The sequence below is a fragment of the Lytechinus variegatus genome, chromosome 13 (assembly GCF_018143015.1).
Source record: "Lytechinus variegatus isolate NC3 chromosome 13, Lvar_3.0, whole genome shotgun sequence".
Lineage (NCBI taxonomy): Eukaryota > Metazoa > Echinodermata > Echinoidea > Temnopleuroida > Toxopneustidae > Lytechinus > Lytechinus variegatus.
In genome coordinates this window covers 25,370,921-25,393,838 of record NC_054752.1, presented here as the reverse complement: position 1 = coordinate 25,393,838, position 22,918 = coordinate 25,370,921, and the positions used below count along the sequence as shown (strand labels likewise).

General features: G+C 34.4%; 1 protein-coding gene across 1 annotated transcript in view; it reads left to right on the top strand.

The window, feature by feature from the left end:
* Positions 1–9,209, top strand: part of LOC121425983 (formin-like protein 2) — a 70,918-nt gene extending 61,709 nt beyond the window's left edge. The window contains exons 25-28 of the mRNA XM_041622112.1: positions 92–130; positions 961–1,029; positions 1,443–1,536; positions 8,589–9,209. Coding sequence (XP_041478046.1) covers positions 92–130; positions 961–1,029; positions 1,443–1,536; positions 8,589–8,692 — 306 coding nt within the window. The 3' untranslated portion in view covers positions 8,693–9,209. The remainder of the gene's footprint in view (positions 1–91; positions 131–960; positions 1,030–1,442; positions 1,537–8,588) is intronic.
* The last annotated feature ends 13,709 nt before the right edge of the window (positions 9,210–22,918 follow it).

The following is a 22,918-nucleotide window of genomic DNA, read 5'->3' as shown; positions in this document are numbered from 1 at the left end:
CGGTCCGCCACTGAACATTCCACTTCGACCATATTATTCCCATTAATTATCATCATGCATTCCTATCTTTTCTTTCTTTTCCGTTCCACAGAAAGCAGAGGTCGAAAATGAACAAAGGAAAAAACTCCAGGTATGTTTAGTCCCTGTTTGCCTCTTCTCATTTTGCAAAGTTTTTTTTTTTGTTCTTTAATGTGTCTCCTTAAGGGTATATTATCAGTATTATATTATTTATCCTACAGCATTAGGAAACAAAGAAGTGTACTTTACTTAAACCATTTCATCAGTTTATGCTATTCAGGTGATCGCATTAAGGAACTCATTGCTTATTTCTCTTTCGGTTTAAATGTGTATGTCTCCAAAACAAAGCACTTCTAAACACGACTTTCCATTTGTTGTAATGATTTGTTTTCACCCCCCCCCCATCTTTCTCTCTCTTAGACTTATGTGTAATTATGTTATGATTATGATTATATTCTTATTGTTCATTTTACATGTATTAATATGATCTTATGATGGGGCCATTCTATACAAGCAGTTGGGCTTTCTTTGACCCCTCCACATGTGATACATTTCTTAATGTCAATGATTTGTATTTATTTATATTTGTAACTGTGGAAATAAAATTTGTTTTTTTTTTGTTAATTATAAAGGTATTTCATTGATGAGCACTTATTTCTATTTTTTTTAATGATCTGCGTTAAATGTGTAGTGTTGATACTATTTGTGGGAGGGGGAGGGATGATACATGTAAGCAAATGATACTGGATTTGTTTGTATGTGTATCTGTATAAAAGAAAATTGATCATTCCCATATCACACTGCAACATACAACCATGATGAATGCATGTGTTCAGAGAATTTCAGCGACATTACATATAAAATTTCATGAATGAGTGTCTGAATACTGCATTGGAATAAAAAGATGTTTCATTTTGTGATGATTTTGCTTGAATCCTACAGCTGGCCCAGAAGAACACAGCAGCTAATATCGCAGCTGCTCAGAAAGTTAGGAAAGATAAACAAAATCAGGTGAGATAAGGTTTTAAAATAAGATTTGTATTCTCTTGGTGTACAAGCTGTTGGTCTGTTCTTTAGACCATCCAACACCCTCGTGACTGAGTGTACTTGGTCTACTATGAATTTTAATCTTATTGCCCTATGGTCTACATTTCACCTGGGGCATGTTTCACAAAGATTTAAGTATGACTCAGAGTCACACTTAAATGCCGACGCATACGTAATGTGTAACAGGCAATCTTGTTAATACCCAGTAATGCGCGTCCTTGGCATAATCAGACCAATGCAATCATGCTTTTCATACTGCATGCTACTATGATTTCTCGATTTTCTCCAGTAAATGTTTTTGAATGCTGACATACGGTAAGAACTGATAGCAATCTTCTGTTTATTTTGTGTTTGTGCTTTTTGTTTGATGTTTTCAGGCCGCAGTAGTAGCCGAGCTCGAGACAAGGTATAGGAACAAGGAGAAAGGCCCCAAAGAGGTCTCGGATGGTGCTATTGAAAATATCATCTCAGGTAAGACGCTTTTCATATCACTCGAACCAATCACTTGAAATTCGGACCAATAGCTTTGCATGTCACTATCCAGCACATGGAATTATTATGTGTTTTTAAATGGTGTGTTTGGTTTTGCTCAATACTACGGTGGATAGTAGGGTCTGCTCTGTTCGGAGTATAAACAAGAAATATGTGTGTCTATTGAGGGAACTTACGCTGTTTGTAGTGATCCCACTCTTTCCCCACCCCCAAAGGGCATCTAACCGAAGTAGCTGCATCTTTCCCGCAAGATTCTTCCAGCATACATGTACTTTCATGACAGTTCCTAGCATTTCATCAATTATTAAAACATTATGGCTGTTGGAAAGAGAAAAAAAGAGTTATTGAGGCATTTTGTGCGACTTTGTTGCAGCCATTGTTGTGTCTATGACAAGATGTAAGGATTAACAAAGACGTTTGCGGGATTCGTGCGAGGAAGATGTAGCTCTTACTTTGGGTAAAGGTGTCCAACCAAAATATGAATCCTGTATCTCCTTATCTAACCATGTTGGATTTGTGTTAGCTTGTGATGAAGTTATTCTACTCTAATCCTGTTCAAATTTTTGGTGGCATATGAACTGACAACTGTCTGAAATTTCATCCGACACCAAACTTGTATGTATTTATGGACATGGGAAATTTTGTATCAAACTTTGTAACCTAAGCATATTTATCCTCCCCCTTCTTTACCTAACTACCGTCAATGTTTGTATTGCTGAGATATATACGAGTTTATATACATATTTAACAAAATATATCTTCTTTCTTCACCCTTTCCCCCCACTTATTTTAAAGCGGTCAATGAAATTGTCGTCTTAAATGAGGCATTATTCTTTTAATAGGTTCATATTTTTTTAACATTCATTTTTGTTCCGAACCTGAAGGACACCTGGGTAGTGTTTCATAAAGTTGTTCCTAAAATAATGCATGACGGTATGCATGGCTGGAATATGGTCATAGAATGTGTTCTCAAACGGGGGTGTTTCCCAAAGATTATAAGTATGACTTAAGAGTCACACTCAAATACGGACGCGTACATGTACATGATGCGAAACGCGCAATCTTATTGATCAATACGCAGGAGTGCGGGTCCTCTCGGCATTATCCGACCAATGGGGTCATGCCTTTTATAACACACACAACTAGGTCTTTAAGTGCGACTCTAAGTCATACTTCAATCTTTGTGAAACACCCCCAGGGCACCAGTCATGCATGAAGTCATGTGTAACTTAAGGACAGCCTTGTGAAACCCACTTAGATGATAGGCCATAATGTGAACCTTGACAATTCCAAATGGGGGTCAGCAATATGAAGATTTTCCCACATGGTTGGTCATTGGTGGAAACTTGGCTGACTTGGGTCATGAATGTGGCAGCACTTGTTCTGAATTGTTTGTTGTCTGGGCCTGGCTGAAGTGTATCCATACCCTTTGCCAAAGAGGGAAAATCTTGATGATTGGGCATCTTCATTCTAGTCGGCCTCAACTATCTATTCAAATTCACAAAAATAGCTCGAGATCATAGAGTTTGCAACCAGAATTGCCAAATTCGAGACCCATATTTCATAAAGTTTGGCATCACCACTATCGACCTTATGGGGAAATTAATGAATTGGCCATTAATGGTCAAGAAATTCACAGTGCTATGGCCTATTATCAAGCATTCTTCCGGTCCACCAAATTGCTCATTGTGAGAATCATTAGATGGTGTATACTATTAAAAAGAAGCAGGATTTCAGATATGAATATCACAATCAGTGAATATATTTGACAACAAATTTGATACTGATACTATGATAATAATTTCTTCTATGATGATAATTTCTTCTTTGATATGTTAGAAAAAAAAATATCAAACCCGTTTCACGCGTGGCATCACATGTAAATCTGTATCAAACTCATTCATTGATTTATTAAAAAGAAACATTAAAAAAAGACATAAAAGGAATGCTAAAAATGCTATGAAAGCCAGCCATTTTCCATGCATCAATATTATATTCCAAACAATCTTCAAAAATTTTTCCTGTGCAAGCAATTTATGACAATAAAATTTCAAACTCATTTTGCTCATCAATGCAGGCAATTTTTCATATCATATGTAAAAAAAACCCCTCCAAAATACAGAACTCAATGACAATATAAACAAAATATGAAAAACTTATGCAAAAGATGAAATAAGAAATAGCCGAAAATCCTGCTTCTTTTTTTTCTATGATGCATTTTACTTGATCATATTGGAGATAATCATGGGTATTGATTATTGATAAAAACACATAATTGTTTTTAATCATCATTTATTAGTATGGTGAGCTTATATAGGTGAATCATGAGAAGTATTATTTTTCATGCAGGGCATCTTCATTGATAAATTTTAAGATACATGAATATGTACGTAAGAAAGGGACTGTCTGGAGTCGACAGAATTAATACTGGAAATTTTACGAGGTCCCCGTTTTACAGAGAGTTATTTAAAAATTGATCTGATCAACCACAACTATGGATGGCCAGCAACATCAACATCTAAAATGTATGTTTGTTCAAAATATTTTCTAGATATGATGTATATTCATACATTCACCATTCTCTTGATTATTCAGTGTGATTCTTTTTGTTTACTCAGGAAATAGTGAAAATTACTTGTAGAAGAAAATTATGGTATGGGTTGATTTCCATACAGTTGAGATCGATTGGATCAATTTGAACTCTTTGTAAGACGGGGGGGGGGGGGGGGGGGGCAGATATCAGAGAGATGTGTGACATGCAACCCCCAAACCAACAAGAAGTCATCAAGGAATATTCTCTATAAATGGACAAAATACTTAGTGTATTTGGTCTCAAAAAAGAAATTAAAAACTGAAAACAATAGGTTATTAGATATTGCAATTCAACGTCTGCATACTATCAAAATTTGAAGTTGTAAATAAACAATGAGATACAAGATCTGTGACACCATTTTCCAGACTGCTTTGCACGATGCGCGCATCTTGTGCTTGAATGAATCCTGTACTTCAAACCTTGTCTTCTCATTCTTTAAGGCCCCAAAATCTCAAAATTCATTTTGGGTAACTTATTGTTGGTTTAGGGGGTAGCAGGTCACAAATATGGTATATCATAATCATAATTTTGTAATCATTTTATGAAGGCAATAATTTTAGGGCAGTTGATGTAATTGATGGGTCCCAGAAATGATCACATCTCTATGGAACACAGAACCCTCTATAAAAAACCTTTTGCCTTTAATCTCAAAATGTTTCTTGGTTCTACATGTATATGCCCTCAAGTATACAGTAGAATTACTAATTATACCTATATGTAGTTCTGAATTTTTACATGTAAAACTGCTCACAATCATCAAAGTGTGCAGTTATGATTACAGTTAAGGAAAAATCAATAATAAATTGTATCTTTGGTGCATCTTCGAGATAAAGACATACTCTGAAAGAACATTTGTGTTTTGGACTTCAATGCATGAAAAACTGTTCTTACATGTATATTATGATTTATATTGAGTTATTTATATTTTTGTACTTTTTTTAGTTGATCCTTGTTCACTAATATGCTTTTCACATTATGTAGAATTAGACCCCACTAGTGTAGAAGTTCTTAGTTTTTGTAAGTAGAAACCAAAATTTATATAAAGTTGGCCGAACGCACCTGCATGGATATATACCTACATGTATAAAGCAGCTTGTGTATTCAAGAAGATATCCACAAATTAGTCAGGAAATTAGCATAATAAATGCTTAAACTTTGTTAGAGAAATATTATTCTTCAACTATTTTAACAGCTTATATGCGGTGCTACACAAAATGCTGTTAATCTTCATCATCATCTGTGATTAATTTCACGAGTCCAGATAGTTTTATGAAATCCATTCTGTCAAAGCAGAATAAAACCAACCTTATCCATAGTTTGGCTGTCAGGAGGGTCTAAATGCTAGGAGACACAAATTACTATGGATTAAATAATTGTATGGGGCTTCAATAAGATGATAATATTAATATAAAGGAAAGGCCATTCAAAATAATCAGAAAAGAAGTCCCTTGTTTTAAAGCAGAGCGTTTGATAACCAATCATTAATGCTACCGTCACATTTCTTATATGGCGGTTGTACGGTGAGTAAAAAACAGCTGTTTTGTACATCTATATTCAACCCACCTATATGTGGCTGGTGTACATAAAAAATGTAAAAATGGCTTTTTTCGACTCACTGGGGAAAAATGACTGAGGTATCATTCTTATTTGTAATGCTAGGTGCTTTAGAACATAACATAATGATAGGATAGCTGGCCAGCTATGCAATGTAACTATGTAATTTAAAATTTCTGAATATGAGCAGTTAATATGCAAAATATATTTATAAATTTGTATATCTTTATATATATATATTTTTCCAGGGGGGGGGGTAGTGGGTAACAAAATGAGGTAAGATCTATGCTGGAAATGATAAAGTTAAAATGATTAATGTTGGTATAAACAGATAATATAATGTATAAAAAGAGGTTTTGATTCGGGTGTCTTCATTTTTTTCTTATTTTATTTTGATACTGGTTTCCATTCTAAATTTTCATTCACTTTTGGTATATATTGTCATCACTATTATTTCACATTCTTTTGATCGACTCATTCCTTTTCATAAGGGCTTTACATGTAGCACCTATTCAATTAACTTGTGTCTACGAACCTGGCCTAACATATCGCATGTTTCTCTCGTTTTATTTTATTTTTGATCATGGTTATAATCTCTGCCCCTACTACTTCTACCGCTCTCCATTGATTTTTGTTTCTCCCGCTTGCTCAAACGATCAGCTTTAAGACAAGCTCGGTAAGCTTCAACCCCTTTAATCCCATTTTAATCTCATTTTTAATCCCTCACATTTCCCCCATTTAAGAGATGTATTTCATTATACCTACAGACCATGAAAATGCACAAAAGTGGCAGGTCATTATTTATTACCATTTCCTTTTCATCCAATATATTTTATATACGCATTTGCATTCATTCTCTGTACAGTTATATATTTATCAAATCAGAATGCAAGTTATTCAAGTTCGAGAGTCTAATAGGATGAATTGCTCCATTATTCATTCAAATGCTCCCACAAAGAAAATCCATTAGCTACCATTACAACAAGGAACAGTCGAGAAATCATTTCAAATCATTTCAAAACTCCCATCATCTGATCTTTTAGTATTCACAAACAGTGTGCAGCACATTTTTCAAATGTTTGAGCACCTTTAGTGTGAGTTTAGACTTGAAGTACATGTCTTTGTATAAGTTTTGCTTGCTTGCTTTTGATGTTGAGTGTATTAGCTTGTCACTATTGCTATCAGCTTCTGACTAAAATGTTTGCTTTGTACTTTTCACAACACACATTTCCTTGTAGCTATTTAGAATTTAGGAGAATCTCTCTTCTACAATGTACAGTGTAAAATTTGAATTTTCATAGTTGTACGTAGTTGTCATTTAAGTTTTAAAATTGTAAAGTGTGGTCCTACTTTTAGAACTTTATACAGGTAGAGGTAAAAAATGCTTTGGATTTTCAGTATTCTCTATAAACAAATAACAAATCTACAATTTAATGATTACACTATGCGAAGTAACAGTCTGTTTGGAAGCTCATAGAGACATCAAATGATGGCATGATATGCACTTTACAAGAACTGAATTTATTATCATTCCTTTCTATCTCGTAGACATATGATACATGTGATGAATAGATGTACTTTGCATGTACCCTTTTTCATCCTTGAAATGATGATTAGAAAGACTTTTCATGAAGTTGTTACTGTGTTAACATATTTTTTCCGATAATGCACACACATGAAACACACCCTTCATTCATATTAGCTCCGCATTTTTTTGCTGTGGATCTTGAATAAATTTCTATTAATTTCTTCCCATTTGTTGAAAGGATTTTTTTCAAATATGTAATTTGCAAATCATATTTTCAGTTTGCCATCTAGACTACCAAGATAAAAAGTTTTCTTTCAAAATACAGTATCCATCATTCACATAGCATGTACTTGTTAGCATATTTGTTCATACCTTGTTCCCACTGCCGTGCGATCGTTTAAGGTTGGCCATTCGGAGCTGATCGCGAAACCTTTCGAGTCACTCAAAGTCTCAAACATTTTCTCCAGTCAAAACAATTGCCTCGACTGACCCCCAGATCTGATGAGATTTGTCATCACTATGGTTTCTCCATGATTTAGACCATGTTTTCAATCATGGCGCGAATTGTGACAGAGGGAACTAGGTATTAAGACATCCACACACATCCATCGATTTATATTTTAACAAGGTGCTCAAAGTCATGTAAATGAAGAAAATCATGAAATTTAAAACTAGTTCATTTTAAAATACATTCAGTTTTTAGATATTTCTGTTACTATTTTACTCAATGCATAATTTTATTTAAGAAGTGCATTAGAATATATTGTCATAAATTTGTCGATTGAAAGTCCTGATTTCGCTCTCTTCAGCAAGAACCATTCAGCTTTACAAGAGGGAAAAAATATAAAATATGGAAATATTCTTTATGACTATTGAAAACACTACTTCTGTGTCCCGTAACACAAAGGTTAGCGATTGATCTTTGATCATATGCTTGATTTTCATGATTGATTGTACATTGTAGTCAATGGAATCAATCGTAGAAAAATGTTCTATGATCATTGCTAAGTTATGTGTTACGGGCCCCAGATTTGCAAGGCAAAAAACAATTTATGATTTGAAATGATTTCACGACTGTAAATGCTTGCAATTATTGATATCGACTTTCAAAATCTTACTATTGACATAAGTATTTCTTTATGATAATAGTAGTGGACTTGGGCCTTATGTGTTACAAGTGTATATGTATTATCAGTGTCATTATGAGCATTTTACTATATGACGAATGTTTAGAAACAATGTTCGCTAATGTAGTCTAGTCATATTGTGTCAAGTGACATCGCATAGTATTGTATTCAACTTGATTTGGAAATTAATGAACACTTCTCTGTTTTTTCCCCCTTGTAAAATTCTCAGATCTGAAAAACGAGCCATACCGACGTGCCGATGGCATACGGCGGAGTCTCCGGCGTAGGCAGGTGGAACGACCGACCATCCTAGCTGACGAGATGGTCATCTAGACTAATGGATGGAGCACTTGACCAGCACAGAGCACTGACCATTATATTATCCAGCTAGCATCAGGAAATGTTCATTGGAATATAGCATCAAGTAGGCAATTTGTAGAGTTTTGGGAACAACTGACCATCCTCGCTGACAACATGATCACTGTACACGTAGCTTGATGGTCATAGGACGTGACCGGCACAAGGCACTTACCACTAAACAGTATTTATTTGTTAGATATGGGTCATGACCATTCTGGCGTTTTCCTGAACAGACATAAACTTCCAGCAGACACTTGGTGTACTGCATCTGCTTAACGGGAAGAAGAGCCACATCTTCAACACTCAAAGGCAGTCCAAGGCTCGATAATACAAAGGTTTGTGATGGATCGCAAGTATGGAAGAACTTCTCTGCTTGGCTCCAGCTCAGTAGTTTGAGTGAAATTCGCCTTCAATTTTGATCGTGATTGGCCGTTGCAATTAAGCGATTGACTAAAAATCTTCGCGCTTCAGAGCCTTGAATTCCACCAGACCTTTAATGTAAAAGATTTGCCACCAACGACATCAAAGTTTTTGTCAGCTCTTGAATGCCATATCTAATAGATTTCCGACCACTTTGAGACTGGCTCTTTTGACGAATCCAGCACATTTCTCACTAACAATGCTAAGGTTTTGAGTTTATTGATATATATACTTGTAATTGAGGAGCATGCATCATACATATACAATTTAAATCTCTCCATATATATCACATTTTGTCAACCATTCATTGAAAAAAAAGGTGACCTTTATCTCTTGCCATGAATTGGAAGAGGAAGAAGAGAGATTGTTTTTTGTACCAAATCAGGTAGTATAATGGTAGATGTGTAGATATCGTGCATAAAGCAAGATTAGAAACTAGACTGTAGTGTGCACATCTCTTCTAGATCGTATGCTGATTGCGTAATCTTTCACAATGCCTATCTGATGATGGTTGAGGGCAGCATTTCCTTTAAAAAAACAATATAGACAGTTCTTTCTTTGATTTCAATGGGGTAATGCACCCATTTTCTTGTTCTTAATGAGGGTCGAAGGTCATGACATGGGGTAGAAAGGTCAGGACTTGGGGTGAAAGGTCATGGCCTGACATCTGCAGTCGGTCAGTGGTGTTATGTAATTGGTCAGTTGATGAAATGTGAGTGGACAGTGATGATAAATACTAATCATGATGAAGCTCAGGCTACTTTCAAGAGAGAAAGATAGAGACAAAGATTAAAATCACAATGTAAATCTTATTAAAGAAGTTGAAAACCAATGTACATGTATAATTGAACATTGTCTATACAGCACCTACAGCATAAATATCGTGTCAAAATTGTGTAGCCGTGCACATCAATATTTTCTACTATCTTTTCTGTTTTCTTACGTATTGAAAAAAAAAGATTATGATAAAAACAGGCAAATTTTCCATATAAAATGGTCAGAGACTGGTACATTAAGGCAAATATAGCAAAAATGTGAACAGTCTCTTATAAGTATAATTTCAAAAAGGGTGATTAATATAGGCCCACTACATAAATTTGCACCTCTATCATTTTGTAATTCATGCATAAAGATGACCAAATTGTTATGAATATTCATGAAAATATGTCCAATAGTTTCTTTTAATACCTTATGATGTTTAGTATGAATTTAATAGTTGCTTCAGAATCAGAAAGACTCTTCACATCTCTACAAACTATGCGTCCTTCTGATTCTCAAGCAACCACTTAAAGTATGATTGCTTCCAAATGGGAGAGCTGATGAACGTTAATATTCTTTTTTTTATAGTGATAAATAATTTTTTTATATATGAACAAAGTATATATAAACAACACAAATGTATATAGAAAGGATGAAATTGTGAAGATTTTCTATTTATGATTGATAATCTGCTTGCAGACGCGAAGCAATTCTATAAGACATTATTTTTGTGTCTTTGGGTTTGTTTTTTATATTTTATATATATGTACAGCCAACTGCTGTGTTACGCAACTCAGAGTGCAAAGCTCGGAGGTGTTTTGTGTTTAACATGTAAAAACATTGGGCAATATAACATTCTAAGTTTATTGATTATTGTATGAATAGTTTGTTTTCGTCATTATTTATATCTATTTTCGAATGATTATGATTTTTTTTGTAGCTGTTGACGATGGACTTGATGAAAATGTTTGCATTTTTTTTAATTTCTTAACCGTTTGCCATCCATTTCACCTCATATTCAATAAAACACATATCTCTCTAATATATGTATATTAACTATTCACCAATTAAAGACACACCTTCAATATAAATATAAGGTGTTGAAAGACTTCATAACTTGTGATTATGACATAATATCCTTGTTTTATATATCAAAATATGACAATGGTGTCAATAAAATTTTACCCAGAGTTCACGTATATCTTTAGGCATGAAAAGTCACTTTTTGATATTCTTTTCATAAAATTCTGCCATTTTGCAGGAATTGCAGATGAACTGAAATTTCTTGATGTCTTTGTCGTATCTTAGTAGCAGTATGTTGTAAACGAAGTGCTGTGAGAATGCCTTTGTATAAATGTAAGCAACAAGCTAGAGACCAAATTTAAGAAGAATCTTTTAATATTTTGATGCGCAAATCACAGTTCTTGCACTTCATTGTGTTAAAAGAAAATGTATTACGACAATCATTTAATTTTGTAGCTTTAGTTGTACTTGCATTTGAAGGAGTTGTGATCAACTACATGTAGGGCACAATTTAAACTTGCAAAATAAAGTATAGCCTGTAATATAATGTAAGAGAACAGGTTCAAATCATTTTAAAGCTAACATATTTTTTCTTCTCATAACATATACATTTACTTTTTTAAACACACTTATATATCTATGATGCTGATATTTGCCCCATACACTTTTACTACACACATTAAATTTGTACCTCGTTTTATTTTTTCTCTTTAAGTTTATTTATTTTCCTTTTACAGTGCAAAACAAGACTAGTTCTTTGCCCATTATGAAGATAATTTGACACGGATCTGAAATGTCAACTTGCCACTTTATTTGTAATATTAACTCATTTTACCACACAATATACCCTGAGGTGTGTTTTTTTTTAGAAGAAAAGCAGGAGTTCTTGACATTCCAGCCTCTCTATTTTTTGCCATTTGATGTTGAAATTAAGCAGACAGCACACAAATTGTCATTTTGTTAACTTTGAATATGAAATAAAATATAAAAAAAAGAAACATTTTACTTACGGAATGAATACTTTCTGCAGACATTCTGATCGAAACATGCTTTAAGCAGAGCTTTTTCTTTTATTAACACTCAAATTACTATAAATGGGTGATTTTATAGAACCCCCCCCCCCACCCCAAAAAAGATAAATTTTGTTAGAATATACACGAGGTAAGTAGGAAAATCCTAGCACTGAAAAAAATGTTTAAAATATCAGCTGTATGACCCCTGAGTACTAAGCCTCGTGCTTTATTGTGCCTTATTAAGATTGAACTCCTTGTGATGTGTATCATATATATTCTCCAGCAGAATAAATCAAATATATAATTATTCGAAAAATAATGCACTATTCATTTCACATAGCTGTATTGGGGTTGGTAATAATAGGCACATCCTGTATGTAGCAATTCTTAAGGATAATGACCAGTGAATTCCAACATTTTTATCCATTTTCATGTTCATGTGCACATTTCAATGGATGAGCTGGTTTTCAGATATCATTAAGTTAGGTTGCTACTTTTACAGTGTTTTGAATTACAGCACTTTCTTATCTGCCTTCATTTTTAAAAAATTATTTTAATAATTATTTTCTAATTACAAGTTTTGGACACTCCAGTCCATTGACGATATAAAGTTCAACAAAGACACACCAATATTTTGATTAAAGAAAACAAAAAATCAGGTTTTATCTGTTTTGTAGAAATGTTGAAATGGCTATGAGAGAATGACCCCCTTGGAACAATCTACTCACTGTCATTGAGACAATGTTAGCCAATAAGGCATATAGCCTACAGTAAATATTTGTACTATTTACTTGTTATCAGTGAAATATCATTTATTATAATAGCATGACCATGCCAAGGCGAAATGCATAATCTATGTACGTAAAGAGGCTTGTGCTAATCCATTTGTTTTTTTTAAGACTCTTCCCGTCATTTTACTTTTCCTTGCCATATAAAAAAAATGTTCAGATCGAATGACCAGCGATGAGATGGCTTTTATCTGGTTATACAGTTTACACCCTTTTAAATCAAGATATGCGAGACTGTTATTTAGAAATGATAGTGTACATTTGCTCATTATATTATTTATCAGCTCTCATTTACTTGCCTTTCTTTTATCCATATAACCTTAAAAAGTAAGTTCTAGGTCTGTTGCTTTGGATTTAATTTTGCTGTAACACAAAATATTGTTACCTCCAGCTCAAGATATCTCTGGCAGGTTGCTCTAGTCAACGGAATAAGAACAAATCCTTTCAAGTCATATTTTGTGCAAAATGGTCTGTCTGGTGACTTGTACATAAGCTGTAGAGAGATTTGGTCTGTTAAGTTATGCTTAAATTTGCAATGGACTAGAATATGAAATACAAAAATTTCATCTTAAAAATTTTGCGGCAAACCAATGTTCGAATGTATTTCCATGAAAACAAAATTGGCAGTAAGGGATTCTCATTTGCACTCAAATGTATATCAACACTCCAGCTTTTCATCATCATCCATGTAGTTCAACTTTAGCTAATTTATGTAAGGAAAAAAATATGGCAACCCATGTAGCTTGTACTTATCCAATCATTTATAAAGTTGTTCTTAAGTGCATGAATAGCCTTAAGAAAGGCACCCATCCTGGAGCATCCTTTTACAGGACAACCAGATTAAAAAAAAAGGATGAAGGTGAATTTGAATTTATAGAGAGTACTAATAATATCATTTTCTGTTTGAAACATCTACCTGGATTTTTGCCTTAGTTTTACTATACCAAAACTTTGTTTCATATTTCTTCAATCCGATAATTCTCATTTTGATAAGGTTTGCCCGTCATAGCATTGGTAGGGATAGGTTTATTTTTTACATGTACTGTACTTACAAATATCTTGCCTTAGTGTAACATGAATATGAGGTGTTCGTAATTGAAATGTATGCCCATGTAATGTCTTTTTGTGGATTATTTTTTAACATCCAACTGAAAAAGGAAAGATGACTATAAAAAAAAACAGGAATTTTGAAATGAAATGATTTTTTTGGATTGGCCGATATAATTTAATGAACTTTGTAATTTATTTTTATAGATTTCATTCTTGGAAATCCTGAATCTCCATTTTGGTAACAAAATCAGAAGAAATCATATGAATTGTGTTCTGAGGTACTGTGTTAAGTTTAGAAGAGAAATTAAGATGACATCTGTAGTCGACTTCATTCACAAATTGTTTCTTTTTCTGTTATTTTTGTGTACAGAATAAATTGTTCTGATATTTTTAAGATAAATTTATTCCAGTGATGGTATTGTGTGTTTGTTCAGGTTTTGTGTGTTTGTTTGGGTTTTGTGTTTTAAAAGAGTGTTGATTCAAATTGATGAAAATTAAATTGTAACTCATTGTTTGGGGGGGGGGCAAGATGTTCATGTACATACTTGCCCTTTTGCACTCTAAAAACAAAAGTGTACCAGTATTGGGTAAATTAGGGGTAATGTTTGGCCAAACATATCCATGAAACAGGTGTTTAACTGCCATTTACCCGTCAACCCTTCCATGTTCTTTTTTTATACTAAAAATTTGTAGAATCTTTGCAACAAAAAGAACATTATGGTCTGATGATGCATACATGAATTTTAGATGATTTTTTTTCATATTGTGTTAAAGGCTTTTCATAGTTGAGATTGATGCTATTCGATCATAACTATATAAAAATATAAGAAGATGGTATGAGATTGGGAAGTGAAATAGATATGACAGAGAGGGAGAAAGAGAAACAGAGATTGAGATGGACTGAAAAAGGGAGATGGGAGTATGATGGATTCTGAATTAGGAACAATTATCATGAATATGGAATTGCATTACGATTCAAGGGTGAAAAAAAGAAATTAGTAGATTGCACTGAAAATGGAGAAAGATGGGGAGATGAATCGAAGAGATAGGATATGGAAAAGGGGAATAAAATAGGGAGGGGTGTTGCCAACTTGAAGCTATTCTTCCAAAACTCGACAGAAAGTCGTTTCATCCTCTGTGACGGTGAACTGTACACCAGTTAAAACCCCAAATTTGATCCTTTATTTTTACCTTTACCCCCAAATTGGCAATTACAAGGATATCCGACCGTCTTGACGTCCATCACAGGAATCTTCAATTCGGCAACGCTAGGCAAAGTCAAGGTTAATCAATAATGTTGGGTCACTTCAGTTGACTGGCTTGTTATCACCGCGGCGCACATTTTTGATGCCCCCGGTCAGGTCTGGGGGTTGTTATGCTTGAGAAGTGTTGGTGCTTGTATATTTTGCAGTAATTAAAGGAGTGATCCGCAAAAATGTCAAAAGTAGCTTCCTAATTTCATACCACGGTTCACGATGTAAGATCTAAATTTAATTATCTTCACTAAGGTCACGGTCAGGGGGATACTTATATCGTAGGTGGACTGCTATGGGTGGATCAGAGGAATGAAAGTCTTATACGGAAAGTCTTGTGATTGCTTGGAAGGGTTTCAATGAAGATTGAGAGAGATCTGGTGGAATCGAACCTAGGACATGCAGGATCTAGCATTCAAAGACAATTGATTAATAACAACAATAATGAAAACAATGTTTCTACAGGACCTTTCCTATTGAAAAAAAATCCCAACTTGGCCCCCATCTGTCTCATGTTTATTTTTTATAAATATATTTTTTCTTGTGAACCATCAAACATGTCAACTAGATGATAATAGAATTGTGACATGTACGGAGTGGGAAACATTTTGTTCCTTTCGGACTCCTTAGTTGAGAGCCATTTTACCTTTCTGCTTGTCAATTTTTAAAGGGGAGTAAAAAAAGAACAAGTTTGGAGTCATATGTATATCTGTTTTGCGTTTAAAAAATGTTGTGTCCCCCCCTCAAATTCTGAAATTGATCCGCCCCTGAACGTATGCAACCTTCCAATCAATTGTATTCTAAAACTTTTCTCGATTTAGAAAATATAGGATTAAATTAATATGACAATCATTCGGTTGTATTCGTGCTATCGTCTATTATAAATGATCAATGGCCAAAAAATTCCCTAATTAATTCAATGTCATATTGGTCTTATCAAAAGCTGACGACACGCTATTCAAGACAGCTTTCGGCGACTTCATGATTGTCAACTTGGCAAGAGCTCACTGATTACCACCAAATTCGTCAGCTGAATTCAGCAAAATCTAACAAGAACACTTGGAATTCGAATTCAAAACTATAGGACAAGTCCACCCCAACAAAAACTTGATTTGAATAAAAAGAAATAAAATTAAACAAGCATAATACTGTAAATTTCATCAAAATCGGATGTAAATTAAGAAAGTTATATGACATTTTAAAGTTTCGCTTCATTTCACTAAACAGTTAGATGCACATCTCGGTCGGTATGCAAATGAGGGAACTGATGACATCACTCACTCACTATTTCTCTTGTATTTTGATTTTCTCGTCATTGTCATGTGGAATGAAGTTTCATTCCTCCCTGAACACATGGAATTCCATTATTTTAACATGTTGTTCTTCAGGCAAGGAGGTCCTAATCAGCAAATTCGTAAAAATTGAAATATTTTATAAATAAAACGAAAAAAAACAAAAGAAATAGTGAGTGAGTGACATCATCGACTCTTCCATTTGGATGTAATTGGCGCGTTCATATAATTATTTTGTTAAAAAAAACGAAACTTTGAAATTTCATAACTTTCTTATTTTACATCCGATTTTGATTAAATTTTCAGCATTGTGCTTGTCTGATTTTTCTCTATTGATTCAAATCAACATTTTTCTGAGGTGGACTTGACCTTTAAATGATCGAATGCTGTATCCGTGTACACTTCTGAAAGTTGATGACTTGTGCTTCATAACATTTTTCTGACGGCTTGAGGGTTGACCAGGGGGTTGACGGTTGTCGATTTGGCAAGCAGTCAATGATTATCACTAAATTGGACTGCTAAATTCAGCCAATTCATCCTTCATATCTCAAGAGGTTGACCAAGGTTATTGAGATGAAAATAGTAAGCTACCATTTTGACCTTCAGTTTTCTTAATACCTGAATATGCTACGTGGGTTCATGTCTTTTAAGTATAAACGAGGATTTTGATTGACATGCATATGGGTTTTATAGGAAGAAAACATGAAAACCGCTTGTTATATGCAAGAAAAAGTTCCGCATTTTACAGATCATTAATCTCAAATGTGATACTACTGAAAACAATTATTCTAAAATACTACTACTAGATCCGTGGATGTCTGACTCTGTCTGTCAACCAGAAGGATGTGGGTTCGAAGCCCAGACAATATTATATTCGTGTTATGATTGTATAATGAATTATGTTAAAAATGAAGACGAAATTGAATAATATATAAAATCTGTATACTACACACAAAAAGGTTCATACTGGGCCCTCAAGTATGAACTAATTATGCACTGTATTTCAGTGAATTTCGTTTTAACATATAGGGCTACGAATCAAATATGGATATTGTGGTTCGGACGAAATCGAAGAAAAATATCGAATTATCTACTTAGTTTATTTTGAATCCTAGATTATTTCCAGATAAATTTCTCGCAGTTTGATGACTTTACCACATCGCCTATATTCAAACTACCCTATAATCTCTTGTCTTTACCATGGACCTATTGCAAACTATACCATTAAATTCATTGAAATATCAACAAAAGAAAATGTGAATTGTAATCAATGTATTGGCAGACTCAAATAAGAATATACGTCTATCGAAGGGGATGTTTTCCATATCAAGTGTTAACCTTCGATATATAGTTTGATAAGTCACAAGAGCTTGAATTTACGGTAACCATGGCAACAACCTCAAGATTCCGCCAAAGGAAAACTTCGGATATCTCATTATATCCATTTGAGTTCTGATAACGTATGGAATCACCAGGGATATTTGTGATCGGGTAGAAAGACACGGGGGAAGAGGTGGGGTTGTTTTCAGTCTTGTATTGCAGCAGAAAAAATAACAAACAAACCATGATTGCATGAAGAGGTAAACATGATTAATCTTATGGCAATCGATAAAGTAGAGTTATTACACCATTATATAGTTTTATTTTCTGAATTGAACTACGCTATAATATTAGAGAAACATACGTAAAGAAGGAAGAGTAGGGGGTACAAGAAGAAGAAGAAGAAGAAAAAGGAGAAGAAAGAGAAATAATAACGATAATAATGATAATAACAACAACTACAACAATAGTGATAACAATAATAATGATGTTGATGATGATGTTGATGATAATGAAATGATGCTGCTGCTGCTGATGATGACGATAATGATGATGATAAGAAGAAGAAAAAAAAGAAGAAGAAAAAGAAGAAGTAGAAGAAGAAGATGGAGAAGAAGAGGTAGACTGAAAGAGGAAGAAGACGAGGAAGAACGATAAGAAGAAGATGGAGAAGAAGATGAACAAGAAGGTGGAAAAAAGGGAAGAATATTAATGTAAAAGGAGATGGATGAATAGAATGGAGCAAGATGACACAAGATAAAAGAGGCCAACTCGTCATAACTTAGCTTATGTCCCGGATTTTCTATTTTCAACCTGAAACTTGATGTCTCGTAATTCCTCAGAGATCTGAAGATGTCAACGGCTTTTCGGTTTATTTTCTACCTTCCTCTCTTCTTCATCACGCCCCTCCCCTTCTGCCCCTCTTTGCATTTAAAGGGAAACCTCTCTCATCCTCTTTATTTCCCCCACCTTTCCTCGTCTGCCCTGACGGCTTCAGCCAGGTGCGATGCGCCATGAACACCAGATCCGTTTTACATAATACATAGTGATGTTAACTTCATTCCATCATTCCAAGACTCCAAGTTTATGAGCTTAAAAGTTAGAATTGAGTGAATATCATCTTCCTAAAAAAATGTATGATTATATGTTGCATTGCGTCTCAGTTTTCTCAAACATTTTGATGTGAATCTATATATATTTTTTTAAAACAAGTACACACCTAGTTACAAATAATGCGTAAAGCATTTCCGTTTATTTGAATGCAGGATAAAAGAGCACAGGTGTCGTAGCCGGGGATCGAACCCCGGACTTTCCATGTATAGCCAGGCGCTTTAGACCAATCGGCCACGGCACCTTCACTTGCATATTGCAAGATACATATCGATAGTAGACATACTTTTCCTCTGTGTTTTTCAACTGAGGCGATATTTTGGAAGGGGTGTTATGGTGCCTGTCTTGAAAGTCCCATTTGTAGTACTGGCAGAGTGACACAACAGTAATAGAGAGCGTATTTTGGGATAATTATTTAAATCAAAATTCGGAGTAAAAATCAAGGTTTCCCCCATCCACCCACCCACCAACCCCCCTCTCTATCTCTACTTCGCTCTCATCATCCAGTACTATTTTTGCCGTATCCCTTTGAAAATGAAGGTTTTTTTTCCGATAATCAGACTCATCAAAATTACAGCAGGACTAGGATCATGACCTTGATCATGACCTTGTAATAATTGAAGGCATCCTAGAAGGCGTGGTGAATGGAGACGGTTGTTAGGCGAGGTGAGGCGATCCGCATCCCGCTACAGTGATGGTCGAGTGAAGTATCAATCACAGGAAACTTGGCCATGGTCAGAGAGAGCATGGACATGGTCGGAGAGAGAAAGAGGAATAGGCCTATAGACACAGGAAGACAAAGGGAGATGGAGAAAGTGGGGGGAGAGGGTGGGATAGAGGGTGGGAGAGAGGGGGAGGGAGGGGGAGAATGGGTAATACATATATTTAAGAGAGAAATATATTTTTTTTTGGCTTAAATTCCCGGCCACTGGCGTCCCTCCCCCGAATTGGACGATCCGCCAATAAAAGCCTAATGAATAAACACATGAAAGCACTGCACTCCTGCATTTGAATTCGTGTAAACTTTTCTTTTTGTCTCTCGTCTTTTTTGTTCAATGATTTGATCTTTGATTAACCCTGACCCGCCTTTCTCATCGCCAGGCACCTTTTGATCACGACATTATGTACCGTAAATTATCATGCTTGCGGTAGATACACGTGCTTCGTGACAAATGATCACGTCATCGTGTTCTCCCGTGATCATTGATCACCGCTACTACTAAGAGTGTGCATTGATTAGCTGGTCTTACTCACATCTGCCCCACCCTAATTGCTTAGTCTTTCGGACTGTCTCGCCCAACAAAAGTATGCTCATCATAATTTGATCCGACAAGACAGCCAGGATCTCTCATAATTTTCTAGATCAAGTACTATAGCAATTCAATAAACTGACCAGTGTTGATACTTATTCATTAATTATGTTTAACGGATAAAATATAGGTTTTTAATCATCAGTCTTGTATTAAAGGTATTGTTTAACTTTGTGAGCAGCCGATTTAAAAAAATTTCAAACCAAGGTGAAACGTGTGTACAAGTGCATCTATTAGAACTGATAAACCCTGAAAACATCCATTATTGAGAATGAAAAGCGAAAACTACAAGGCAAACCCCGATTTTGTATATAGGCGTCTTATAGACACCTAAATAGTACACAAGTGTATGGGTTGAAATTAAGATGGTGTTTCCGGTCACTTTATATTTCAATTTTTGAAGCACTAAATAATTATTTTCGAACGCATTTTTTTCTGGGCTTCATTTTTGTAACCTATCACAGACACAGGTGACAAGTGTGACCTTCTAGCTCAGATTTTTTAAAAGTCAAACCAATGTTAACCAATCACTTTAAGGTCATAAAGATCTTCTCACATTCCCCACCCTGTGGTATAGGGCCTTATGAGAAACCTTGTTTTTTTTTCAATCTATACGAGAGACCCAAAACGAGAGAGCAAAACAATCGATAAGATTTAAATAAATATATTTGTTTATAAATCTGGGTGTGAAAAGTAAAATCGGTCAGTTAATACAAGAATATTCAATAAAACTTGCGATGGTGAAAATACATTCTTTAAGGCATGATATAGCGATACTGAGAAAAAATACTCTGCAAAGCACAGAAAACAAATATGTTAATGAAACTGACTCTTAACCGACGCCATTCGAAAATAATAGCTTTGATCGGTCTTGATCTATTTTGTTTTAGTGGGACTGAATCATTGATGACGTCAGATCAGAACTTTTACACCACACTATGAGTATAACTTTGATTGAAGAATCTCATTTATCGCGTTTAAGCAAATTAATGATCTCCATATCGCGGACAAATGGATGACTTATAGGGCCAAAGTGTTGAGGAGAAAAATGAATTTATAACGGCCATATTTTGGCCATGAGTAAATTAGATTATAGGGGAGCCCCCGATGAACGAACAGGTCCATTAATACCTCGGTAATTTGAATGAGGTTTATCAAATGTGTGAATCATTCCCCAGGGTTTAATTGGAAACAGTCATTTCATCGGGAAAAAAAGATAAAGATGGATATTACCCATGTTAACAAAATCACGAAAATCCATAACAATGACAATTATTCACAGTCAATAATTAAACAGGATTATGTTTATAGTCTTTTTTAATTTGGGTATTTATTTCTATAGCAACCCTTATCTACCTAGACGTGATTCATATTAAATCTGAAAAGGTAGCATTAATGAATGAATATTAGAGAAAAACCGAAGAAAAACTATTTTTTCGGACTTTGTAGGCCTTCGTCAATGTACTTCACACAATCATTTTTTTCATGAAATGAGTTATTCTTACGTCTTTCAACATTTCGGGGCAATTTTTGGCTTGCTAGTCATTCCTTTTTTTTTCTGACCAACTTAACACTTCATTTCGGAGCAAACCCTTTTTTATTGGCTTGTTTTTTTATCAACACCATCACCCCTCTTCAAAAATCTTACCCAGGTCATTGATCGATTCACTCTAAAAAAAAAAAGTAAAAGTGCTCCATGGGGGTAATTATGTGTCCAATAAATATTGGACATTTTTATTCATCCAATAAGCATCGTGGTGGTAAAAATTTTACCCAATATTTTTTTTTACAATTAAGGCTATCCATAGAAACTCCCCTTTTGTGTATTTTCAATGAGCAACCAGACGAATGTAAAATAATTCAGATTTGCCAAACAAAGTGGTAATTTATTGCATCTTAAAGGATCATTAGTTAGAATCGCGGTTGAAATTCACAATGAACTGTTGAATTTTCAAATACTTCTTTTTTCATTTCCTGATACTTATACAGGACATTCTCACTGCGCAATAAAAAATAAAATGAAATAAAAACACGGTTGCATTATCATTCGTCCTTATATTCGTGGATTCCCAGGACTATAATCATTCGTGATAATGATTTTTTTTTTCAATTACTATAAGAAATGCATTTGAGCACTTAGGAGCTGTACATTCGAATGGTCAGATGATCATTAGTAATGTAGTGAGTCTTGTTGGTGGTGCTTCGACAAGTTTGTGTCCATTTATGGATTTAAATCCTTAAGATATAAACAGTGATTCAGGAAGCAGGATGTTCCACCCCAACACAAAATCTTTTTTTTTTTAATAAAAGAGAAATCACGCAAACACAACGTTAAAAATATCATCAAAGCCGGTTGAAGTGATAGCATTTCAAAGTTTTGCTTCATTTAACCAAAGCGTTAATTTCATATTCCCGGTCGGTATACTAGTGAGGTAAACCCGATAAAATCATTTACTATCTATTTTGTATTTTATTATATGAAATATGAGAAATCTTAGTTTTTTTTATAATAATAACATGCCTTTTTTTTATTCGGCCCTGAACACGTGGGAATGACATTGATGCAACTTGTTGTGATCAATAAACGGGGATGCTGTTAAATCACGCTTCGTGTCAAATCGGCAATGATTGTGTATATTATAATTTCCTTTAATGAAATAGAAAATATAAAAAGTGAGTGCGTGACACCATTTTCTATTTCCTTTGCATACCGATGAAGTATGTGTATACAATTGTTTCGCGAAAGTCAAGTGAAATTTAAAATGTCATAACTTTCTTATTTTATATTTTAAGATTCGATTTTGAGTAATTTCTTTTTCTGCTGTTAAAATCAACTTTTTGTTGAGTTGAACTTGCCCTTT